General features: G+C 43.4%; 1 protein-coding gene across 3 annotated transcripts in view; it reads left to right on the forward strand.

Moving 5' to 3' along the window:
• CCDC93 (coiled-coil domain containing 93) overlaps positions 1-25,874 on the forward strand; it is a 126,047-nt gene extending 100,173 nt beyond the window's left edge. For all 3 annotated transcript variants that reach the window (XM_062185269.1, XM_062185360.1, XM_062185314.1), the window contains exons 15-24: positions 1,001-1,082; positions 2,053-2,124; positions 4,941-4,994; positions 6,227-6,289; positions 8,629-8,737; positions 10,440-10,522; positions 12,291-12,328; positions 13,676-13,760; positions 21,242-21,355; positions 25,478-25,874. In XM_062185269.1, the coding sequence (XP_062041253.1) occupies positions 1,001-1,082; positions 2,053-2,124; positions 4,941-4,994; positions 6,227-6,289; positions 8,629-8,737; positions 10,440-10,522; positions 12,291-12,328; positions 13,676-13,760; positions 21,242-21,355; positions 25,478-25,531 (754 nt within the window). In that variant the 3' untranslated portion in view covers positions 25,532-25,874. The remainder of the gene's footprint in view (positions 1-1,000; positions 1,083-2,052; positions 2,125-4,940; positions 4,995-6,226; positions 6,290-8,628; positions 8,738-10,439; positions 10,523-12,290; positions 12,329-13,675; positions 13,761-21,241; positions 21,356-25,477) is intronic.
• The last annotated feature ends 322 nt before the right edge of the window (positions 25,875-26,196 follow it).

Genomic DNA, 26,196 nt, shown 5'->3' on the forward strand with positions numbered 1-26,196 from the left:
GGAGTGAACCAGCAGATGAAGAGTCATATTCATTCATTCTCTCTCTCTCTCTTTGCCTGCCTCTGCCTCTCATAACTCTACAGTTCAAATAAATATGTAAATCATTTTAATGATTTATTTTATTTATTTGAAAGGCAGAGTTAGAGAGAGGTGGAGTCAGAGAGAGAGGTCTTCCATCTGCTGGTTCACTCCCCAGATGGCTGCAAGGGCCGGAGCTGCGTTGATATGAAGCCAGGAGCCAGGAGCTTCCTCTGGGTCTCCAACATGGGTGCAGGGGCCCAAGAACTTGGGCCATCTTCCACTACATTCCTAGGCCATAGCAGAGAGCTGGATCGGAAGAGGAGCAGCTGGGACTAGAACCGGTGCCCACATGGGATGCCGGCACTGCAGGCCAGGGCATTAATCCATTGCACCACAGCACCGGCTCCAGTAAATAAATCTTAATAATAATAAAAAAAAAAAAGTATCAGTCACAGGATGAGAAGTTCTAATTTAATGGCATTCTTAGCCAAAAAGTTCTCACAGATCACTTGCCTGTATAATTAGAAGAAACTGATTTTTCATGGCATGGAGCAAAGTGCTATTGGATATTTGACATTTTTGTTTTCAGATGAGTGCTTTTAATAGTTTTAAGCAGTTTGTTTCTTTTTTAGAATGGATATAAGAAATAATGTCAGTACTGTATATTTGCAGCATACAGTTGAATCATTGCTATTGTTAAATACATCCAGTACCACTGAACTCACTGTTTCTACTGTTGGTGTTTTAATTCTGGAATCCATATGTGTGTTTGGATCCAGCCTGATAATTTTGGGCTTATTAGTGAATAATGATGTCAGCTAAATGAGAGACAGTTTGTGGAGAACCCATTAGATTGTCTTGGGGAAGACAGAGGAAATGAAAAAGGGAGTCCTTTGTTAGCTTTGGACCTGGCTTTAGCTGTGATTCATAAAATCATTGTGGCCTGCCCTATGTCATTTTTTTGGCCTTTTCTCTTCAGTATTCTGCAGAACTTGAGAGCACTTGTGGCCATGAATGAAAACCTGAAAATTCAGGAACAGGAGTTTAAGGCGCATTGTCGAGTAAGTGTTGTTTGGTGTTGGCTGACAACCAGGACTCTTGTAAAATCTTCTAGTGTCCCTCTCTCGTCCTCATGTGGCATCCTGTCCAAGAATAGTTTACAAAACAGATTCATCAAGCAAGTTAGGGATCCATCAACTGATAGGTTATGTGTATAGGTTATGTAAGGTTAACGGAACACTAGCTTAGCACCCTCCAAAGATACAAGAGTGAGTTAGATTAATAACTGTGCCTAAGCCTGAAATTGAGAGCACAGTCTGTAATACACAGTGTTATCTAACTTACAAATGTGTTTGACAGAAAAGTATTTTACAAAGTGTGTGTTTTTTTTTTAAATACATCATATTTGGTTGATAGGTGGCCTTTATGAAAAGAGTAACATCTTACAAAGCCAAGGTTGTCCTGCAAACCTAGGATGTCTGTGTACAAGCCCTGGCTCACCTGGCAGCTTGTAGTGATGCAGGCATGTGTCACTCCACAGGAGGCAGGAAATGAGGCCTGTGGAGTTCTTTGTGAGCTTTGGGGAGGGAAGGCCACACCCACCCAGGAGCCATCAGAAAGCTGGATCTTAAGGGTGAGGCAGGAGGACAAGTAGAGAGGACCAGGTGAGGCAGGGCTACAGGTAAGGTGGACAGGTAGATGAGGCTGAGGCCTACTGAAAAGCAGCAGCAGGCAGGGCTGATTGGCAGTAGGCTCTAAACACCTGGCTCATTTTCCTAGCCTGTTGATTGTGTCCAGTTCACCAGCCCTTTAGAGTGGCAAATTCTGATTTAGCTATAGCTGCTTGGGTATTGCTGGAAAGAATTTTCCTAAGCTGAAGATCAGAGTTCTGGACAGTAGTTCCTAATGGGAATTTTGTGCTAGCATTAAACTATGAAATATGAAAATAAGACTTCTGGATCAAATAGTACTTAAATAATTACATTCACATTGCTTGTCCAAGTTGTGTAAATGCTCCTATTGCTGTTAAAGGAGGAGATGACACGGCTGCAGCAGGAAATTGAAAAACTGAAAGCTGAGAGAGCACCTGGTAGCGACGAAAAGGTAAAGGCCCTGAGCTAATTCTTCAGACTGTCCACTGCTGTTATGACCCAGACGTGGGTGCCAGTATGGTGCCTGCAAGGATTGGTTGGTTTACCAAACCTGATCCTGTAATTACAAGTATTTATCTCTCAGCTGCTTTCCTCCTGTGATTTGCTTAGTTTCCACTCATGTCTTTTTGGTTCTTATGAGGGATAAGAGGCAGCAATGCTGTGTAAGGAGCAGCCTGAGACAATGAACTGCCAGATTATACAACCCTGTTCTATTCTTCCTCCCTTTAGGGAAGGAAGTTGTTTCCAGGAGACACCTGACCTCTGTTTCCCAATTATTTCCTTTTTTTTTTTATGAATATTTATTTATTTATTTGAAAGAGTAACAGAGAGAGAGAGAGAGGTCTTCCATCCACTGGTTCACTCCCCAAATTGTTGCAATGGCCAGCGCTTGGCCAATCTGAAGCCAGGAGCCAAGAGCTTCTTCTGGGTCTCCGACGTGGGTGCAGGGGCCCAAGGACTTGGGCCATCTTCTACCGCTTTCCCAGGCTATAGTAGGAAGCTGGATCAGAAGTGGAGTAGCTAGTACTCGAACTGGCATCAATAAATATAGGATGCGGCTGGCGCTGCAGCTCAATAGGCTAATCCTCCGCCTGTGCCGCCAGCACACCGGGTTCTAGTCCCAGTCGGGGTGCTGGATTCTGTCCCGGTTACCCCTCTTCCAGGCCAGCTCTCTGCTGTGGCCCGGGAGTGCAGTGGAGGATGGCCCAAGTGCTTGGGCCCTGCACCCCATGGGAGACCAGGATAAGCACCTGGCTCCTGCCTTCAGATCAGCATGGTGCGCCAGCCACAGTGCGCCGGCCGCGGCGGCCATTGGAGGGCGAACCAATGGCAAAAGGAAGACCTTTCTCTCTGTCTCTCTCACTGTCCACTCTGCCTGTCAAAAAAAAAAAATAAATATAAATAAATAAATGTAGGATGCCTGCACTGTAGGCAGCAGCTCTAACGGATACACCGCAGCTCTAACGGATACACCACAGCACTGACCCCGGCACTTAGCTATTCTTGGATTTTTTTCTGTTCACCCATTTCAGCCTCTTTCATGCCAACTTGGGGGCATACCCCACTCCCAAAAGGCAGCAACAAACATGAAAAAGGAAAGCAGTGCTGGCTTTAAAGTCAGAGCTCTGGGACTGCAGGAGCATTCTGGGTTTAAGGCTCTGACCAGCTGGTTGTCTCAACAAAGGACTTTACTTCCAGGGAGCTAGCACAGATTTCCACTAAGCCTTGAGTTTTTTAAAAAACACAGGAAAATAGTTTTTCTAGCTTAAAAAAGATTGTAGGCGTCCCTTTGTTTTTCCCTTCTCACACTTCATCCATTTTCTGAGAGTCCCTATGCTTAAGATATGAGAGCTGCAGATGGCTTGATAGCCAGCTCGTCGATTGTGTCCTCTCTCTTGTGAAAATGGGGACGTAAGGTTCAGGGAGGGGAAGAGACTTGTGCACAGCTAGCCAGCACCAGAGGCTGTGTGCCCCGCACTCTTCACTGGACTGTGCTCTTGGCTGCCAGCAGGAAGATACAGACCTTGAGGGTCCTCCTCACGCTCACAACTGGTGATGTCATTTGAGCCAGGTCACACAGCTCCACATGCATGAGGGGCCTGGCGTGGGTAAACTGCAGAGTCCAGGAATGCAGCATTGTCTTGGATCATCGGCACACGCCTGCCTTTTCATTTGTTTCTACAACTTTAAGGCTCAAATCCTCAGCTCCGGCAACCTTAGTTTACGTAAATCTCAGACTTTTTTGTTTTTTGTTTTTTTGTTTTTTGTTTTGTTTTTCTGTGAACTTTTTTTTTTTTTTTTAATTTTTTGACAGGCAGAGTGGACAGTGAGAGAGAGACAGAGAGAAAGGTCTTCCTTTTGCCGTTGGTTCACCCTCCAATGGCCGCCGCGGTAGGGACGCTGCGGCTGGCGCACCGCGCTGATCCGATGGCAGGAGCCAGGTGCTTCTCCTGGTCTCCCATGGGGTGCAGGGCCCAAGGACTTGGGCCATCCTCCACTGCACTCCCTGGCCACAGCAGAGAGCTGGCCTGGAAGAGGGGCAACTGGGACAGGATCGGTTCCCCGACCGGGACTAGAACCTGTTGTGCCGGCGCCGCCAAGGCGGAGGATTAGCCTAGTGAGCCGCGGTGCCGGCTATGTCAGACTTTCTTGATCACATTTCTCAGCACATATTTTAGAGGGAGTCTTACTATCAAAATGAGTTACAGTTTTGTTAGTGTGCAACTGACAGATGTTTAAGAACATATTAAAACCTAGGGCTCAGGAATGGGTGTTATGGCACAACAGTTAAAGCTTCCGCTTTGGATACCTGTATCCCATGTTTGAGAACTGAGGTTTGAGTCCTGCCTCTGCTTGCCATCCAGCGGCTGTGCACTCTGGGAGGCCGAAGGTGATTGTTCAAGTACTTGAGTCCCTGCCAACCGTTTGGGAGACCCAGATGGAGTTTTTGGGTCTTGGCTTTGGCCTAGCCTCTGCCCAGTTGTTACAAGCGTTTGAGAAGTGAATCAGTATGTCGAAGAGCTGTATCTGTGTCAGTCTCTTTATTCTTTCAAATAAAGGAAAATACATAATTTAAAAATAAATGTAATCTGGTGGTCATATAATGGTCATTTCCTTTCTATCCTCTCTTTAGACATGCGTGAGCATCGAGGCATATCTTAGCTCCACTGCTAAGCCTGTCCTTGCCCACTTCTTACACATAGACTCTCAGCTTTGTTGCATGCCCCTAAGCCAGGAAAAAAGTTTATTCTTTCTCCATCGTTTCAGACCCTCTCCAGTGGAGAGCCACCTGGTGCCTTGACCCACGTGATGACTCACAATGTAAGTACCTGCCCATTCCCAGGTCTGGCATCTTCTGAGTGTGTGGCAGCAAGCTTTGCACTCTCCTATGTAGTGGTCTCTTGTGCCTGCGTTAAGGTTCTAGGTGACTACCTCTACATCTGCTGGGCTCAGGGCCACTGTCCCTCTTTACTCAGCCCCTCAGATGGAGGCAGAGTCTCTCCAAGTAGATCCCTGAAGATCACCATCCTAGTAGGTATTTTGTCTTCTCGGCAGAATCTCAGGTGAGAAGGGGAGGAAGGGGATGGGCCTGTGTTGGCAGTGCATGCTGCTCATGACCCATAGGCTCTGAGGGGTTAGGTGGTGTCTGCTGTACAGTAGGGTCAGCAAGCTATTTCAGTAAAGCGGCCAGGCAGCAAATATGTTCAGCTTTGTGCTCCAACTCTGCAGCTGTCACCATAGTCAGTTTGGAAATGACTGGGGCTTGCTGTGTTCCGTTCACTGGCCACTGCTCTGAGTTAAATCAGTGTTCCTGGCACTCCAGCAAACCTCTAGGAGAAGTAGGAAAGGAAGAGGATATAGAGAAGAAGGGCAAGGAAACTTTGTACATTGCCTTCTTTAAGAGTTCTGCTTCCCTATAACCTATGAAAATGAGCTCTGAGACTGCTCCAGTGGAATCCATTGGAGTTTGCCTAAAGCTTAGCTCTAGGGAGGGGAAGAGAGAAATAGAGAAAGTGTGTGTATACACGTGTGTACCTCTGGCCTCTTGTCATGTCTGTTACTTCATGATAGCCACTAGCTGCTACCAAGTATTTGAAATTTGGCTATTGCAACTGAGAAATTGAGTTTTGTTTGGATTTTAAAGAAAATTTAAGTAGGCACATGTGGCTAGTGTCTGTTAGACTGGATGGTTTAGCTTTAAATAGGACCATTGAAAAGAACAACATCCTCTCCAGATAGGCTGAGAACATCTGTTTTTGTCATTGGTGGTGGTGGTGGTGGTGTGTGTGTGTGTGTGTGTGTGTGTGTGTGTAAGTGGCGAATGGCACATAGATCTGGGCATGTGGATACAGAAGAATGGAGAGTTGTTGAATGATGTGAATGGGTGTCAAGGGTTTCATGTGAAATAGGACCCAGACCCTGAATTTTGGAAAAAGAAATTTGAGTGCTCAGACTTGGGGAGTTATGATAAAAATACATTCAACTTCCAAAGACTGCATCAAAGGAGGAAAGCTTACTATTCCTAGATAATTGTGGCCTTTTCCTATTTTTAGGAGGACCTAGACAGACGGTACAACATGGAGAAAGAGAAGCTGTACAAGATCCGATTACTACAGGTGAGCAATATCCTGCAACGGAACCAGAACATCTCAGTGTATAAGAACTAAAGACTAGGCAAACCTACTATTTGCTAGTCTTCTCCCTGGCTATAACTCAGTGATTTAAGATGTTAGTAATAATGGGCCACATTCAACCCCCATCACCCATGTAAGTTGATCCTCACCCAAGGTGGAGAGTATGCATTATTGGCTACATTTTCTATAAGGGGAAATTGGCACAAATTGCTTAATGTCAAGCATATGGTAAATGCTAGAATTCAAGGTCTAGTGTTCTTGTTTAGTATTTGACCTCTGAAATCAACTGTCCATGTATATAGCTCTTTCATTTGGTAACCAGAGTGAGAACAGCATCAAAAATGGGGGAGATAGGCTTTAAAGTCAGCTCTAAAACTAAATTCATGTAGAGTCAAAATCAGATTTTGAAATCTCTTGAATTGCAAGGATCTGGCTTGTGGAAGTGCAAAAGCCAAGAGTTACTGTGTACTGCACCCTGGCTTAGCCCTCTGTGTTCCTGGAGAAGGGAAGACCAGGGCTGCAGGGGCCCGTGAAAACCTGTTATCCTCTTTGCGGCTCTTACTTACTTTGATGAAATATGTGGTTAAATTCATAATGAGTCATGCTTATCCTTGATACAAGGACACTACTGATTTTTAAGGAGGCACGGAAATACGAGACAAATTAGGACAGTCAGCTGTATATTTGCTAATGTTTTGACTGTTCAGCTAGCATTAGGTGCTAGAAATAGTAATGGGAGAACCCAAACCCTGGGAGTTGGCTGGCTATTTGAGAACCAGGATATGTACATATATGTCAAACTACTCAGAAGGCATATACAAATCACCTAATACAGGCAGCTTCAGACTTGATAGGGGAAGTCTGTAGTAAAACCAGTAGCTTGCTGAGGGTTTGCTTTAGGTACTGCCTGACAGGGCAGACACGGAAAGAAATGAATTGGCTGTACCAAATGATATTTAGTGTCAGGTATGTGGAAAAAGAATCACAGATAATGGTCAAATTTGACACAAAGGTGAGTATTTGTGGTTTTTATTAAGAAAGAAGAGACAAGGTTAAAGGCAAAAACGGAAGTATGAGTAGGAGTATTGATATTTTTTTTAAAAGATCTATTAAGTTATTTGAAAGAGTTAAATGGGGGCGGGGGGGGGGGCAGAGAGAGAAAGAGAGGTCTTCCACCCACTGGTTCACTTCCCACTTGGCTGCAATGGCTGGAGCTGAGCCAATCCAAAGCCAGGAGCCTCCTTCAGTTTCCCACATGGGTGCAGGGGCCCAAGAACTTGGACCATCTTCCACTGCTTTCCCCAGCCATTGCAGAGAGCTGGATTAGAAGTGGAGCAGGCAATGACTCGAATCGGCACCCACATGGGATGCCAGCACTGCAAGCGGCAGCCTTACCTGCTACGCCACAGTGCCAGCTGCAGTATTTTGGAGCTTTTAAAACTTGGAGTACTCAGCCAAGCAGAACTGTCCAATGAGTGATTGGCTGTCGAGTCTGACTCTCAGACTAGAGAGGTTGCTGATAAGGAGGAGCCAGTAGATATGGAAGGTTAAAAATACAGTGAATGAGTATATCTTAAGATTCCTGGAAAGAAAAGGAATTAAAGTGTACCTGTGGGGACATAGTCTTGACTTAAAGTAGAAATACATCCTTTCCTCTAACCAGAGTTGGAGAGGCCCTATTTTGGGCTTGGGAAGCTTGTATTTCCCCGGTGAGGTAGGCATCCACATCTGTTGCTGTGGATTAAGCAGCTGGGAGAGCTCGAGGGCACACAGGAAAGGCAGCAGAGAGGCCCTCAGCCCTGAGACCATGACGGTGTGGTGGGAACAGTATGAGAGCTGAGCTGCTCGCTTCTGTGTTGGCTGCCCCTGTGCCACAGCATATCACGCTGCCACCCACGCAGTTTCTCCAGCCCATGGAGAAAATGACTATGAAATTACTGTGTGAAGCCAGCAGAAAGGCCTAAGTTCTTGTCATCTAAGAAGCATTCCACTTATTGGCAGTCCCTACCTGGCAGTGGGGAAGCTGGCTACTCTAGAGTTCTTTGGGGCATAGTGGCCTAGCTCTGGCCTTAACCATAGAAGCCCTCCCCATCCAGAATTTTCTGTCCTGATCCATTCACCTGATGCCTTCTGTGGTTCAGTTCACAGCCACACCTCTTCCTATTTATTGGAAACTGTGAAAGTCAATCAGAAACTGAGATGAGGACCTCAAGCCAATGACAGAATTCTCTGCCTGCATTCCAGGATATGTGGTTGGGCGTGGGGGCTCTTCAGAGATACATAAGGCCTTTTACCAAATAGTGTTGTCCTTTTGCATTTAGGCTCGAAGAAATCGAGAAATAGCAATATTGCATCGGAAGATTGATGAAGTGCCCAGCCGAGCTGAGCTAATACAGTATCAGAAGAGATTTATTGAACTCTACCGCCAGAGTAGGTGCATCACCAACACAAGCTCTCGAGGCTGGGGAGGGGCAGGGGGGCGAGGGGTTCTGTCCCACTTCAGCATGGTAGAGCTTGCACCAGAGCATGTTTCATAAATGCCACTCCCAGCAGTTCTGCCTGCACCACTGTGGTGCTCTTATTAAGAGTAGTGCCTTGAAGCAGCCTTCCCCCTGAGTTCCTTCTCTGCTTCTTATGTGGATCATCATGAATTCATCTTTTCTACAAACTCTGGTCCCTACTATATCATATTCACCCAGTAATCCAGGGCCCAGGAAGTTTCCCAAGCCTAAATTGAGGCCATTACTGCATCATAGTTCCACCAAATGGGAGCAGTGCTGCAGGTCTGCTGTGGTCAAGTCCCTCACTTATAAGCTGAGAGACAAGTGATATAATCAGATGAATAACTCTTCAGGTCTACTGAATAAAGCCTCATCCTCCTTACTATGCCTAAGACCCTCCCCAACTGAGTGGCCTGCCTGGGAGCCCTTGTTCAACCTGCACCTACCATGAGCTTTGGCATCTTAGCCTTGACTCCTGTTACATGTGCCTGGATCCCCTTCTCTCTTGTTAGGCAAAATCCTTTAATCTTAAGGCCCAACTTAGATTCTGTAAACCCACACTGGGCCCCTACCCTAGGCAGGAACTAATCCTCAAGACTCCCTCTCGTGTTTTCCCATAATTCTTCAAATTCAACAGATCCAAAACTATGTTCATCTTGTTTCCTGTAGTGAATCCTGAGCCATGCTGTTCACCAATCCTCTTGGTAACTTGCAGGTCCATTTCTCTGTATTGCTGTTGTAGCCTCCTCTCATCACTGCCTTTGCCTTCTCTTCACTCTTTCCTGAGAGATCTTTCTCAAACATAAGTTTGATCATTTTACATCTTTGCTCTAAAAGCTTTAATTCAATAGCTTCTTGTTAGGAATCTTCGGAATCACAATTGTACAGAGTTTAGGGGACTGGCAGGGCCATTTCTTCTTCCAGCTTCCCTCCTCCCATCACTCAGTGGTCCACTTCTTTGGTGCATCAGCATCCTCCTCGGTTGTGACCTTGAGGCCTTGGCCTCTCAGGCATCTTTCCTGGTTTAGGCTCACCACTGTGCCTCATTTAGTGAGGAGTCCAGGTCCTCCTCTTCTCATGTCCTGCCTCACTAACCTTTCAGTCAGTCCTCGTGTTGGACTCAGGTGACCGCAAGTCTCAGCAGAGACAGTTTTCAGCCAAAAGTAGTTTCTGCCTTAAGCTAAATCTTTCCCTTTAATTTTCTACTCCTGCCTGCTCAAAAGCTTTTAGCAATAATAGTATCTTGCATCAATATATTTCACAGGAAGAATTTCCCACATGCTGAAGTCGTTTGGGTTTTACACCAGACACTTTGAACAGTCTCACCAAAATGCATACATCAACTTACTGTTATCAAATATCTGCAATCCTCACCCATTTCTCAAGCCAGACAGGAACAGGTGACTGATTCCTTTATGATGGTGATATTCAACTTTGACCACACATTGTCATCACCTGGGTCCCAACTACAGACATGCTCTTTTAATTGGTCCTGAGACATTCAGAAGCATCCCAAATGACTGTGCACTGTGGGGCTTCCACAGCAAGGGAGCAGTATGCCCCAGGGGGAAGGGGGCCTAGGTCCTTTGTTACCTCCTCTTATCCATGTGCTTATTTCTTTGCATTTACAGTTTCAGCAGTGCACAAAGAAACCAAGCAGTTCTTCACTTTATATAATACCCTTGATGACAAAAAGGTTTATTTGGAAAAAGAGGTAAGAACATATAAGAAAGTAACTTAATCAAATGAGCAGTTAGCAGTGCACCGACTCCAGGAAGCTCAGATACTTAATGTCTGCGATGGATGCCTTTGGCTTAAATGGAAAGCATGCTTTTTATTGTATGCCAGGTGCTAGGATACAAAGTCAGACAGCACAAGATGCCTTGGAGCACTTGCTCTCTGGAGTAAACTCACATTTGTACCCTGAGAAAAATGCCGTGATAAAAAGAAACAGTGGGAGCTGGGGTTTAAAGGAAGGGAAATGGTGGTGTTTACATGGAGAAAATAACAATTTAATTGTCAATGGCAGACATAGACATGAAATGAAAGGATTATTAAATTCAGGATGGGGTGAAAAAGACAATATGGGTACTGGAACCGCTCATTCATGATACAGGGCACAGTGTGCAGTGAAGGAGAAAGAGCTCAGGTTTTGGAGCCAACAGGTTTGGGATTTAGTTTGCTTCATTTTCGTCACCTGCAAAGTAGGGATACCTGATCATGTTGATCATGAAGACAGAATGAGAAAATGTAGAGTTCCTCGCACATGGGGGATTTGCAATATGTAGGCGTTCTACTTATTCCCTCACCTGAGGTTGACAGAATTTTTCATTTTCTCATCACCTGTGGCCTGCACTAGTTACCACTTTAGTGAGAACGGTACAGATGTATCATCTACCTGAACCCAAATCAAAACTTCTATTGCTGCTTCTATTAAACCAGAAAAATCTCTGTACTCCTAGAGGAAGGATTGAGTTTTGTGTTCCTGGGTATCCAGGGACTTAAGCACATAACAGGAACTTGATAAATGGTTGACCAGACAACTGCATTTGCTGGGGTTTGCATCATACCTGGGATAGTTCTGCCCCACACGCTAGCCTTGAGGCCCCCCTACCTGACAAGGGGAAGACTTGCCAGCCCTGGCTTGGAAATGGACCAGTCTCTTCTCAGATAGCCTTGAACCCATTGGCTTTCCTTCCTCAATACTGATTAGAGTAGGTTGAGGGAAGACTGGGCTTTTTAATTCCAAGTCATGGTAGCACAATTACAACTTCACATTTGAATAAATTATATATTCCTAATGATTCATGCTTGTGACATTTTAGCTTTAAAGTCCAGCTTTGAAGTGTGAATGACTAAAATGTCATTTCCATGCTGCAGACATGATAATTGCTTAGTGCTGAACCCCAGGTTGAACGACTAGTTCACAGCCAGAAAGAAGACTCAGGTTTCTAGACTGTCACTCAGAGCCCTTTGCAGGACTGCCTTGTTTGGACAGATAGTGTGTCCTGCTGTGGGTCTAAGGCAGTTTCCATGGTAATGGGGCCTTGAGTGATGCATATCCTGGGAGACTGTCAGAGCCACCCAGAGCTGGCTGCATGGGAAAGGAGTAGCATGAGCACTGCAGTCTCACTCCCACTCTGACTTCCCCTGAGCTGATGGTCCTGAAGCAAGATAGAAAGGTGATGCAGGGGCAGCTTCCTCATAGCCCTGAGTTAGCATAGCATCTTCTCAGACTGCGGCCCCTCTGAGTGCCCTCTTCCTACATGTTCCTGGGGTAACATGCCGTAGGAGGATGATTCTCTGAGCAGTGGGTTCTGTTACTCTTTGCGTTTTTTCATCTGTTACCCTAACTTCCATGAGCAAGGTATGTGTTCTTTCAGAAGCAGTGTCCAGGGACCAGGCCAGCTTTTAGTACTTGGGGCAGTGTGGTATCTTTCAGCCTTTTCCTTACAGTTTTCATGTTTTTTCCCCTTCCCCAGATTAGCCTGCTAAACTCAATTCACGAGAACTTCTCACAGTAAGTACTATCTATCTGACCTGCATCCTGTAAATACCCTGTCGCCCTGCACTTCATGTTCAGCCCACCTCTTACATCCACAGCACTGTTGAGAAAGGTGCATGCAAGACTAATGGCTGGGTGTTGATGCTTGCTGTTTCACTTTTTCTGTTCAGTGGACATGGGTCTTGGTTTGCACTGTTTCCTGAGTTCCTGCAAAAATAGATTATCACAGTGAATTTTTGGTATAAAAACACCAGGACAGAGCTTAGGAAAAAAGTTAACTTTCAAATTATTCAGCCATGCCTACCTATTGTAATCTCTTTATATATTTTTTTCTCAGTAAAGTCATAGTAATACTGGTTAGCTTTAAGTATGTAGATATGCTTTAAAAGATTATGTAGATCATTATCTAAAATTTAAAGTTTTTAAAAAAAATCTTATGGCAGATTTTTAATGTGCATCTTCTAAACTACCTTGTTCAGATAGGAATTTTTTTTCCCAAATATTGGATGGCAAGACGCACCTCTACCCAGACATACCAGCCCAGTGACCCCTCACCATCAAGGCTCATTCCCTCCGTGGCAGACTTCATGTATCCTCTACTACCTGCCAGGGTTCATTAGGGATCTGTGCTAGACAGGAAGACTGAGATCTTAATTACAGACTCTAGATTTTTTTTTTTTTTTTTTTTTGACAGGCAGAGTGGACAGAGAGAGAGAGAGAGAGAAAGGTCTTCCTTTAAGCTGCTTTTGTAATACAAGCCAGGGATGGGGAGGAACCACAGCTCCCTGTTAAGATTCAGATTCAATTGACTTACAGCTTTGTGACATTTCTAAAAATGATGAGAGATCCCATAGTTGGAGCATTTCAGTGAGGATCTATGCTATCAGCCGTTCCCTTGGGAGAGGTTCCAGCGCTTGTGTATGAGTCTTATCTGGTCCTCCTGGTACCCTCTGCCCCATAGGGATGGAGGAGAGGACTGTGAGGACATTGCAGGAAATATCAGAGTATGTCTAGACATATTGAGCAGCATCTCCCTGTCTTGTAGATTCTTAAAAACCAAGTTGAATCCATTTCTTAATACACATTGTAATTCAAAGTAATTAATGTTTTTGTTACTTTTAGTCACTTTATATTACTTTAAGGAAATACACATTAGTCAAGAAAATTGCAGGGAGATTATGAGGCTAATTTGATGTCTTCCATGGGAGTTGTCTGGGATCCTCCAGGGCCACATGAGACCCTGGGCCTTGCAGAGGTCCATTTGCTTCTTGAGCATAATCTGGGTACAAAGTCACCTCCTTGTTATCTCCCCCTTCCTCAGAGTGGGTGTGCTGGTTGTACCTCTGCTGATTTTTCTTTCAGAGCCATGGCCTCACCTGCTGCCCGGGACCAGTTTTTACGTCAAATGGAACAGATTGTAGAAGGAATTAAGCAAAGCAGAATGAAGGTCAGATGGCTTCTCTTCTGTGGTGTGGCATGGGCTTTTCTGGTGGAAATGGGGAAGGTGTCTTCCTGTAATTGTGGGAGCGTACCCTGCATCAGTAGTTGAGAGGCCAAGCACTGTGCTAATCCTTGTAGAGGGCCTCTTGAGTGCTGCTACCCCCATTTTACAGATGAAGGAACTGCCTCTGCCCAGAGGGCACCTCCCTTGCCCAGTATTACCTTGACTCCAGACATTCTGCCAGGAGAGGGTCATCCCCTTAGGGTCTTGAGAGTATTGTAGTTTTCAGAACCAAGTATTCCTGTGCCTGAGGCCAGAATATAAACACAGGAAAGGATGAATTGCTTACAGGTCCCATGATAAAAAACCAACCTTCAAGCTACCCATAACCTCATCTCACAGGATGAACTATGGGTAAAGACACTTCACATTCTCTCCCCTATAGAAAAATAGCAGTCTCTCCATTGAGTTCCATGGAATGATGTTAGAGGTTCAAAAATATTTACAAGTATCACTAGTGACAAGTGATTTCTCAGACTTTTCAGCCTCAAAAATGAGAACAAATATAAGCCAACACTTAACTGCATGTTCACTCACCTAATGCAGGAGAGAACAGATGGAGTCCCTTTATGATGTCAGAGAGAGACTGTGGCTGAACAGCTCAGGTCTTGGTGTGGAGGCAGTGTTTCCCTACCAGTGCTCCTCCTCGGGGAGTTGTTCTTGCAGAACAGAACTATAGGAATTGTTGGGAAGTTTTCCCCTTTGGCTTCCTTTTCCTGTTTTCCAGAAGCTCCATTCCTAACAGAAGAAATGGACCTAACTCCTTTGTTCTTTCCAGCCTGTCCCAGACTTCATGCTGTCAGGACTGCAGTGCTAGCAGGGGAAGGAAGCTGCTGCTGTTTCCTTCTGCCCATGGGACTCACGGCAGTGCAGGCTTTCTCGGGATTGCCCCACTGGTTACCGTAACACCTGACCCACGATGCACACTCAGTAACTATTTGTTGAATGAGTGAATTTATTCAGTGGACTCTCAGCGGTTCTCAAAGAAGACTCCAGATAGGGTTAATTGGCACTCTGAATGGAATTCGTTTCCTGCTCTCATAGCAGATTCAGAATGTCACGGAACAGAATAGCATTGGGCACGGTGGTAGGATATGTGTTTATGTCTCATGTAGGTATATGAGTAAACTGTGAGTCACATATTGGCAGACACTGTGACCTTACTCAGAGGAGCTAAGGCCTCTGAAATTCTGTGAGTGCTTGGCAAAAGCTTTCAGTAATTATTGTCCCAGTGTGTGAAGCGGTGATAAGGAGGAGCAGGAAGGGAGTGAAAGTGAAACAGACCTGAGAGTAAGCTCTGGCTTGTGAGAGTGGGTGCCACTGCTTCATTTATTTAGGATGTTGAACGTGAATAAGAAAGTTGTTACTGAGGAGCTCATGTAAGCCAAATGACACTTCTTCCACTTAAATGTTTAACATCACATATTCCTCAGGTTGAAACCTAGGATATAGGTGATGCAATCCCTTTTATACAGCCAAGGGCCCTATTGTTCAACAACCTTGAGTAACCTGTCCATGATCTGCAGTGATGGCAGAGCAAGGATTAGAACTCAAGCTCATACCATTTCTAGATCACCACTCTACCTCCCATGGTGAGACCTGGATAAATCCATAATTAAATTGCAACCCATTGTCTCATCACTAGGACATAATCAGTCATGGCCCATGATAGAGTTGCCTGCTGTGGTAAGAGGGGGGGAGGGCCCTAGCTGTGAGGTACTACGTAGCACAGCAGAAAAAGTGGTGGCTTTGGGAAGTGGGACCTGAAGAGGAGAAGCAGTGGGAGTTGTGGTGGGTTGGTGCTAGATCCAGACAGGCAGCATCAGGGGTTCTAACTACAGCAGGCAGGACTGACTGCCAACTCAGCACTCTGGGACATGGGCCAGTGCCCTCCTATTCTCAGAGGGGATACTCACTTGTGGAAGACCTAGGTACAGGCAAGTTAACCACACTCATGACCCAGCACAGTCTGTGTGCAGACTGTGGAAAGAGGAGGCACAGCCTAGGGACTCAGAAATAATACAAGGTCAGGATTGAACTAGGCAAATAAACCCCCATGCACAATGGGCCTTCCCCTGAAGAGCAGCAGGGTAAGACTTGGGGATTCCAGCTTACATTTCACCTACAAGGTACACAAAGGTCCATGGTGTGCAGATAATAAAGTGCAGCCAGTTCATCTGTAACTTACTAAATTTAAAATCCCCTCCAAGTGTGACTGGAAATTCATGTTCAGACTTTTGTGAAGCCAGCACAAAGCATCACTCAAGGTGTCAGTCAACTAGCACTGGGTTTGTACTGTAACTCTTTCTTGTCCTCACTTCCTGATTGGCCTGTGCTATAGATTTATCTTGCATACCTCTGGTAGCTCTGCTCAGGTGTCACCTCCTCAGGGAACCCTCCTTGACCTTTATTCTGAAGAGGCTATGCAGTCCTCTCAATCACTTAATCTTGTTTCACTTTTTCAAAGCACTGATCAGTGGGAATGTTAGTGTTGTATCTGTTTCTTGGGGAGCTTGTTTAGGGGCAGTCTCTGTAGAATGCACACTCAGAGCCAGGACTTTGCCTGATTTCCCTACCACATTTGAGTACTCATTAGGTATTCACCTAGTATCTATTGAATGAAGCAGCTTTTAGGTACCTTAATAAAATCTCTTTATAGCAAAGTCTAGCCTCTATTTATGAGCTCATAAAACTGGAAGCACCCTAAATTGTCTACCAATAGAAAGATGAGTAAGTAATAAGTGATATTGTATAGTTTTAAAATAATTGTAGAAAGTCCATAAAGAAATCCAAGATGTTGGAACAGGGAAGGAGCTTACTGCTCTAGTCTAGGGGAAGATAGTTTTAAAAAAGTGGAGAGTGCAGTCTCAGGGAAGAGTTAGGGAGAAAACAGCAGAGAAAACTCCACACAAATTAGAGGGACACCGTGTACATATGTGGAGGATGTGGATGCACACAACTCAGGACCCCAGCAGCCAGGAACCGCAGCATCAGCTCTGCAGAGTGAGGTGAGACCAGTCTGGAGCACCACAAGCCACTGGCGATAAAGCTGCGGAAAAAGCCTGGCAAGAGTCCAGCTTGGAGCCCTGTGGGGAACAGTGCCAAACTAGAGGTGGAAACAAAGGGGGCATGTTTCTCCCCAGCTGCCCAGCACTGATCTCCTGTAACAAGCAGAGAGAGGGCAGGTTCCATTTTGGACATACGTAACAGCTGCAACAGCACCTGTCTGTGCATCCAGCAACCAGCTGAGCTGAGATGCCCAAGTCTGGCTGAGATAACTCGTGACTGTGCAACACTGTGGTGAGGGCTTAGGGTATGCCTGGGTCGTTAAGCAGTCACTGTGGGCTGCCCTATGTGTTTGGGGCTCCCTGATTTCCCTGGTGAGGGTTATTGCTGCGATCCATACTTACATTGAGAACTGCACAGATCCTTTGTATGGTTCTTGTGGTAGTGCAGATGAATATTGTACATGCTGGAGCTACTGCCCAGGCACTAGTCTCCTTTGAGTAGGGGAAGTGAGTGTGAGACTACACCAACAGAACAGAACAAACCTCCTTGCTGATAAAACAAAACAGGAAATGTACCACACCAAACCTAGATGTCACCTTGGACACTCCCTTTAACCTGGAGCAGTGAACAGAGTTCCCTGGCCATACCCACCACATGCCTCTGAGTATTCAATGAAAAGGCAGCCACTCCACTAAGCCACAGAAGCTAATCCAAAGATAGGGCAAAAATAAAGAAACCAACAAGTATCTTCATAAATGCTGAATAATAAACAAAAGAAAAAAGGAAGACAACATGATGCCCCTAAAATAATACAACACTTGAATACTGAATGTGAAGATGAAGAGACTTTTAAGAAATGCCAGAAATGGAATTCAAGAAATTGATCATAGGATTACTTAGAAACAAATTTTTAAAAATCCATACATGACATGAAAGAAAATTACTCCTATGAAAATAATATCTTGGAAATGAAGAATTCAATAGAACAAATAAAAACTGCAGTGGAAAGTCTTAAGAAAAACTCAGTGAGGCAGAGAAAGAATATCCAAGTTAGAAGACTAATTGCTAGAAATTTTAGTCAGATAAAAAAAGAAAACTAAAAAAACAGTATTGGAGATCTATGGGATACTATCTTAGGAGTTCCTGAATGCATGGAAAGAGAAAATGGATTAGAAAGCCTTTTTAGTGAAATAATTAAAACTTCACTAATTTGGACAAAGAAAGGGATGTCAAAGTACAGGAAGCCCTTAGAACTCCTAATAGACGTGACCAGTAAAGATCTTCACCGCAACACATTGTAGTCAAACTCTCCAAGTAAAACAAAGAAAAGATTCTAAAATGTGCATGAGCATCCTATTGAATGGAGAAAAGTTGGAAGCATTCCCACTGAGATCTGGTACGAGACAGGGATGCCCATTCTCTCCATTGCTATTCAATATAGTACTGGAAGTTTTAGCCAGAGCATTAGGAAAACAAATAAATAAATAAAGAAATACAAATTGGGAAGGAGGAAGTCAAACTATCCCTATTTACAAATGACATGATTCTTTATATAACAGATCCACAAGACTCCACTAAGAAACTATTGGCCCTAATAGAAGAGTATGGTAAAGTGGCAGGATATAAAATCAACACACAAAAACCAACAGCAATATACACAGACAATGCCATGGCTAAGAAAGAACTTCTAAGGTAAATCCCATTCACAATAGCTACCAAAAAAAAAAAAATATCAAATACCTTGGAATAAATTTAACAAAGGATGTCAAAGATCTCTATGATGAGAGTTAGCAAACATTAAATAGAAAAAGATACAAAAAAAGGGAAAATATTCCATGTCCATGTATTCAAACAATCATATTATCAAACATCCATACTGCTGAAAGCACTTTATAGATGAATGCGATACTAACGAAAATACCAAGGATATTCTTCTCAGACATAGAAAAAAAATGATGCTGAAATTCATATCGAAACACAGGAGACCCTGAATAGCTAAAGCAATCTTATACAACAAAAACAAAGGTGGAGGCATCACAATACTAGATTTCAAGACATAACATGGGTCAGTTATAATTAAAATAACCTGGTACTGGTACAAAAACAGATGTATAGACCAATAGAACAGAATAGAAATTCCAGAAATGAATCCAAGTATCTACAACCAACTTGTCTTTGTCAAAGGTGCTAAAGTCAACCACTGTAGCAAGGAAAGTCTCTTCAACCAGTGGTGCTGGGAAAACTGGATCTCCACATATAGAAGTATGAAGCAAGACCCTTATCTTAAACAAAAATCCACTCAAAGTGGATTAAAGGCCTAAATCTATGACCCAATACCGTCAAATTATTGGAGAACATTGGGAAAGCCCAGCAAGACATTGGCATGAGCAAAGAATTCTTGGAAAAGACCCCAGAGGCTCATGCAGTCAAAGCCAAAATTGATAAATGGAATTACATCAAATTATGAAGCATCTGTACTACAAAAGAAACACTCAGCTAAGTGAAGAGGCAACTGACAGAATGGGAAAAATTATTTGCAAACTTGCAACTGATAAAAGAGATCAAGAAACTCAACAACAAAACAAACAACCCAGTTAAGAAATGGGCAAAAGACTTGAAAAATGCCTGTTTAAGAGGAAGTCCAAATGGCCGACAGATGAAAAAATTCTTAGGATCATTAGCCATTAGAAAAATGCAAATCAAAACCACACTGAAGTTTCGCTCACCTGTTATAATTGCTTTCATTCAGAAATCAATAAACAATAAATGCTGACAATGATGTGGAGAAAAAGATACCCTAATCTATTGTTGGTTGGAATGTAAACTTGTAACAACCGCTGTGGATGACAGTATGAAGATACCTCAGAAATCTGAATATAGACATACTATATCACCCTGCCAACCCACTGCTGGGAGTTTACCCAAGGGAAGTGAAATCAGCATATGAAAGAGTTATCTGTATCTCTGTGTTTATTGCAGCTCAATTAACAATTATGGAATTAACCCAAATGCCTATCAACTGAAGACAGTGATAACTAATAAAGTACCTAAAAGGCAATCTATAAAGTGACACTTTGAGAAGCAATTACCTTGAATAGCCATCATCTCAACTGTTGAGGAAAAGTTTTTCTTTTTTCTATACTATTTGTTGAATTCTTTACTCAACAGAGTTAATCATATGTGTATAAAATTAATTGAAAATAGATCTTAGTAAAAGAATGGGAATAGGTGAGAGGAGGAAGAGGGGTGGAGAGTAGGTAGGAGGGCAGGTATAGTGGGAAGAATCACCATGTTTCTAAAGATGTAATTATGAAATGTATGAAGTTTGTATTCCTTAAATAAAAGGGTTTTTTTGGGGAAAAAAGAGCCAGAGTGCGCATTCATCATTATTTAGGTCTACAATGCAAATTACAATAGTAGTAAAACTCAGATAAGCGCACTATTATATCAAAGAAAGACCAGATCATATGGGTAATTAGAAACTTTCTTTTCAGTAAGAGTCTACTAATTCATCATTTTTCTTATTCATAATTACCCAAATCAGTTTAGTTAGGAAATAAATCTGCATAAAAATAAGTCATTCTTATACCTCAAAAAATTTCATAACAAATACTTTCAAGAAGTGAAAAGAGAATACACAACACAATCCTGCTGTATGATCAGTTATTTAAATCAAGGTTTCTTAACCTCAACAAAGTTAACATTCTGAACCAGATAGTTATTTTGTGGTGACCATCCTGTGTGTGCATTGTAGGATGCTTAGCCCTATCCCCCGTGATAGCAGTAGCACCTTGTCTTCACAGCTGTGATGGAACTTTCTAGATGTCACATGTTTTCTCAGAATAACCTCAGCTGAGATTCACCATCCTGTTTATTGTAAAACTGTAGTGACAAAGAAAATGGAACCTGTTTATGCCCAGTGATAGAATTGCTGAATAAATTATAGACCCTCCATGTAATATGCAAATAAATGAACCAGTCGCCAAAACCGTATAGGGAGTAGATATTTAACCTAGCAGTTAAGACACCATATCTCACATCAAAGTCTGTAGTTTCAATTCCCAACTCCAGCTCCTGGTTGTACCTTCTAACCAATGCAGACACTGGGGAGGAGGAGGTATTGGCTCAGCTAATTGAGTTATTTCCTCCCATAAAGGAGACCTGGGTTGAGTACCCAGTTCCATCCCTGCCCTAGCCATTGTACATATTTAGGGAGCCCACCACCCTGTATGTATGTGTGTGTATTTCTCTGTCATTTCTCTCTGCCTCTCAAATGAGTTTAATTTTTAAATTTTGTATAGAAGGAAAATACTGAAAGGAATCCATGAAAATTTTAGTAATGTTATCTGTAGAATATTGCTAGCAGCCCTTGGTCAGAACATGCTTTTTCATCACCATTTCCCAAAATTTTTCAACAGATGGAAAAGAAGAAGCAAGAAAACAAAATGCGAAGAGACCAGTTGAACGACCAGTACTTAGAACTGTTAGAAAAACAGAGGCTTTACTTTAAGACTGTGAAAGAGTTTAAAGAGGTAAGAGGAAGTTTGGTCAGAGCATCTTAAGGCTAAAGGCAGATGCATCCCAAAATGAGCCTTTAAAATATGGGTAATTTTATTTTTCCCTCTGGTCTGTGACGGGAAATTCCAGGTTGTTAGTATGGTATCCAGGTGGGTGAAGATTGCCTTGTTCCATAGCCTATCATGATGCTGTGGTTCAGTATTCTATGTCACAGCTTTGTGTTCGTTTTCCTAATAGTAGTAAGCACATTAAACCCTCAAAGTAGTTCCATTAATCCATATGAAGAGCCACCTGGAAACAGCACTTGTTACAAATTCAGGTATAGAATCTTCCTTCTGTTAGTCTTAGGATGAGGAGGGACCTTGTAAAACTGGTGGAAACAGAGAACTTTGGATTGTGTTGCAGGCTTGGCTTTAAATCCTAACTTTACCACTTGGCAGTTGTGTACTTCATAGAGTCCCTTAAACCCTCCACGTCTTAGATTTTTCTATTGATGGCTTCTTTTGAGTCAGATGAGAGAAATCATCCATTTAGCACCGTGTCTGGCACCTGCTAAAATCCAGCACTCCACTAAATGTTTTGTCCCTGTTTATGTTCTCTGGATTTGGGCTGGGTTAGTATCTGCCCTTTTCTGAAGAGATTTTCCAGAAAAGATTATTTTATTTTGTCCCTGGCTTTATAAATTCTTTCCCCATCTTAATCTAAGTTCATGTGGTTTTCATTGATTTAGAAACTACTTAACATTCAGAGGAGTTAAATGTGATGGTTTTCAGGTATTTGTTTTACAGAATAGAAAATTTAGTCCTTCTATGCCAGTAATTGTTATTTTTAGGCTTTTCTTCATTCCCTCTTTTCCCTTCTCCTCTGCTTCTCCGCCTTGTGATTTAGTTTTTGGGAGGCACATCCCCGAATCCTTCATCCTTACAAAATGTTCTACCAGCTGCTCCTGTGCCCTGGGCACCAGGTTGTAAGACAGACCTGGCCCTTCTCTTCAAGGAGCTTGCACTGTGGTGGGAGGAGGCACACAATAAGCTGAGAAATAAACCTCAGTGAACAAGTCATGAAAAATAAGAAATGGCGATTTTAAACTTTTCTGTGTGATGGAACATGTTTAGATGGTGTGGTCAGGGAAGTTGTCCATGGGGTGAGCAGGATTTAGTCATGGAGGCTCACAGTTGAAGGCATTGAGGCTGCAGCCCTGGGAGGGGGCGAGGGAGGTGCTCTGTCTGGAAACCCTTTTGTGATTGTCACTGAAGTTTCAGAAGAGCCAGCAAGTGAGTGAGCAGGCAACAAAAAGATCCCACTGCTCCCGTCCTCGGCTCTTTATCCCCTTGAATCTAAATAACAAAGAGAGCAGTCCCCAAGGAGAAGAATCAACTTTTCAAATGCTGCTTGGACTTTCCATGACTGACCTTTTGACAATAAGGAAACAAACCGATTAAGTTGAGGAGAGAAAGTCTAAGCAGTCAAAATCAAAGCAAATAAAAGTGAAGTGGCAAAACTTCCTGTGCTGCAGGCACTCAAGGCCGAGTGCTCAGGAGGACCCCTGGAGGAAACAGTTCCTTCCCATGTAGTCAGTGTCACGCTTCCTCTGTCCTGCTTTCTGCTAGCACAGTTAATCTCATGTCCTCATGTTGAGAGACCATGCTACTAGACCAGATACTTGCTTGTGCCCAAGTTCTCTTTAGTAAAGCAAGGTTAGGAAAAGGGGTTAATCATATCTTAAGTATTTCATTCAAATATATTATTTTTCAAAAATAGCATTTCTTCTTGTGTTAAAATGGCCTTTCTAACAGTGGTGGTAGTCTTTAAGTAAATACACACACAGAATCTTAAACCTTTTTCCCACAAGCTCCAGCTTCTTTTACGGGTTGAGGGGATGGCCACGGTAGTTTGCCTACCACTCCCCAATCTATCCCATACCACCAGCCAGAGTAACTTTCGTCTGTTTTACATATTGCAGTTCCAGGTAAGACATCATTTATGGTAGAAGAAAGGTGGAGTGTTCTCCCAGAATCCTGTTTGCCTTCCCTACCTGTCTCCTCCCCACTTAAATTGCCTCCATACTTGTGCTGAAATCATCATGCAAAGCACAACATTATTGTCCAGAACGTGGCCTTTTTGCTCCTTAGCAGTTGCTTTTATCGGGTTTGGTCTACCCCACATTAATTGAATGCTAATGATGGCTTCACAAGCATCATTTAAGTACCCAGCTGTGCCCTTATCCTCAGACTCCAGCCTCTTGCTGTCAGAGCTTTTTTGCTTAGTGCAATTGGGTTTTCTGTAAAATCCCATTGGCTTACAATTCTTCCTGTGCAGTCACCTTAATAACAGTACTACCCTAACTGTCTCTAAACCACAGTTTCTCACAAGCTCAAAAAAAAAAAAAAAATGACTTAAATTCTAGCCTCGCACTGCTGAATGCAAGCCCTTCATTTTTGTGAAGCTGGCTTTGCATATGTAAACTTGAGTGAACAGCTTGCTCTAAGTACTGTATCAGGCATGTAGTAGACTGGATATAGTCCAAAGCAGGAGGAGCAGAGACGATGAGACATTTTTCCTTTTCTTCTAGAAAAACATACCTAAAAGGCCCTACTTGAATTTACTTTGAAGAGACAGACAATGCTATCCTGTAGGTTCCCAAAAGGTTTCAGGAAGATTGCATGAAATGTAATCAGTGCTCACACATGCCAGGTGACAGGGATTTCTGTGCTGAAACATTCAAACATCATTCCTGTGTGCTGTGGTATCCAGTTACCCACTATGGGGGCACTGCACTGCAGGAATGTTTTGATGCTTCTGAGCTATTTTTGCCTCCTTTAAAAGGTGAGAGGTAAGGTGACAATTGAAATGTTTTTCGCATTTTTACTGTGGTAATCTTAAAAATACCAAGTAAATCTTAAAACTTTATTTTAAAAGAAAACTTTAAATTTTTCAATAAAGCAAATGTAACGCAACTTCACCTTCTCTTTCTGTGCCCAGAAAAAAACGTGACTGCCTTCCCCTCTACAGAAATATGCTCAAAAGTGTCAGAGCACCTCACATCTCACATCTGAAAGAACCTGTCCTTACCCCAGCCTAGTAGCCTAGCTCTTCCCCAGCTCTCCAAGTGCAAGATAGTACTGAAGCCTATAGGTGAACAACACTCGTCCTAGTAAATTAGCCAAGGCCATTGCGTCCTGCCACCACAACACTGCCAAAACGAGCAGGCAGCAGGCCCCTGAGAGCTGGGAATGCCATAGCCCAGCCCAGGCAGGTGGAAAAATTGACTTGGGAGGTTTTGGATGCAGAAGGCTCAAGGGTGAAAGGAAATTTTAATCTCACAATGAATAGGTCTCTAGGAAGGCATGGCCACCAGAGTCCTGACGCTGCCCATCCTGTGCTCTGTGACTCAGCTCAGGGAACGGGATGGAGGGATTTGTTGGGATTTTGCAAGCAGACAAGTGTCGTGTGCTGTCAAAGCCCATGGGAATGAGAAGACAGGAAGGTGTACAGTGAGCAGCTTTTGAAGCTGTCCACAGAAAGGAAGGGTGACTTGTGCCTGGAATGCTGTATTCCGGGGGCCAGTGATCGCCCTTAATGAGAACCTTCCTAGATTCCATTTTTAAGGAGATAGGGAGCATCTCAATGACTATCTCATCCTTTTTTTTTTTTTACTTTGCTTCTTAAAACTAAGAATATTCAGCCTTCTCTCTTGTTAGAACTTCTTCACATGTTCTGCCTGCTGTGTAAACTAGGTCTACCTTTTCTCACTCCTTTTTTATTCATGTCTCCCAGCCCCTCCCGCCCTGTCACTGCACTAGGCTTGCACTGGCAGATGAGTGTTTGCTCTGTGCATCTGTCCTCTAGAAGACTTTGGAAACTTCAGGGAGTCTGTAGGAATGACAAGGACTGATTTTCTCATCCTGGTCTAAGTCTGACAGCCCAGAAGCAGCAGTATTATGGTTGTTGTTGGGGTATTGAAGGTCAATAGGTCAGCAGGAAGTTTGCCGTTGCTAGTGGCACTATGCTAGGAGATGGCATTTGTTGATGAGAATGTGTTTCCCTGAGGCCTTGGGGTAGGGTGATGAGACTATGGCTCAAGTAGGTTCTTATGTAATTCCCCCTTCTCTCTACTCTTTCTGCTTCCCCTCTAGGAGGGCCGAAAGAATGAGGTGTTGCTGTCCAAGGTGAAAGCCAAGACCTCCTGAACATTTCCAGCTGTCATGTCATCGAATTTTTTCTTTAATGCCAAATGCCAACAACAACTTCATGGTTCTGAATGCAACAGCAGAGAGATGCAGGTGTAACGATTTCAATCCCTGGATGTTTTTTTCCTCTATTTGCTCCCATTTGGTCAGTTGTTTGATGAAATCAAACAGTGCTTACACTGTATGGCTTGGATAACCACCTTGAATTTCATCCTGCGAAGAAATGTGAGCAGTACTTATTCTCTGTATTGATTCAACTTTTGTTCTCCAGTAACATTACACTTAATGAAGGTACCTGTATATGTATGGACTCTTTGAATAAAGAAGAATTCTATTAACTGAACAGCCACTGAGAGAGACCCAGAGAAGTGTGAGACACAGTCCTTTTCCTTCGGACATCCTTCATGTAGCCAGGGAGTAGATGTAGCTCAGTTGAACCCAGAACTTGAGTTTTTGTTTTTCCAGTAAATAGAAGATTGTTTGCCAAATGATCAGCCCATGTGAGTGCCCATCACTGGGAGCCTCCACCTGCCCATGGTGCCTTTTGTTCCTGACTCCTGAAGGTGCCATCCAGGTGACTAGCATGAAAGCTTTGGTTTAATATTTATACACTACACAAGTTGATTTCACCAGAAAAATTGAAACTGGGCCTTGTATTGAGAATG

This window comes from Lepus europaeus, chromosome 1 (genome assembly GCF_033115175.1).
Source record: "Lepus europaeus isolate LE1 chromosome 1, mLepTim1.pri, whole genome shotgun sequence".
Taxonomy (NCBI): Eukaryota; Metazoa; Chordata; class Mammalia; order Lagomorpha; family Leporidae; genus Lepus; species Lepus europaeus.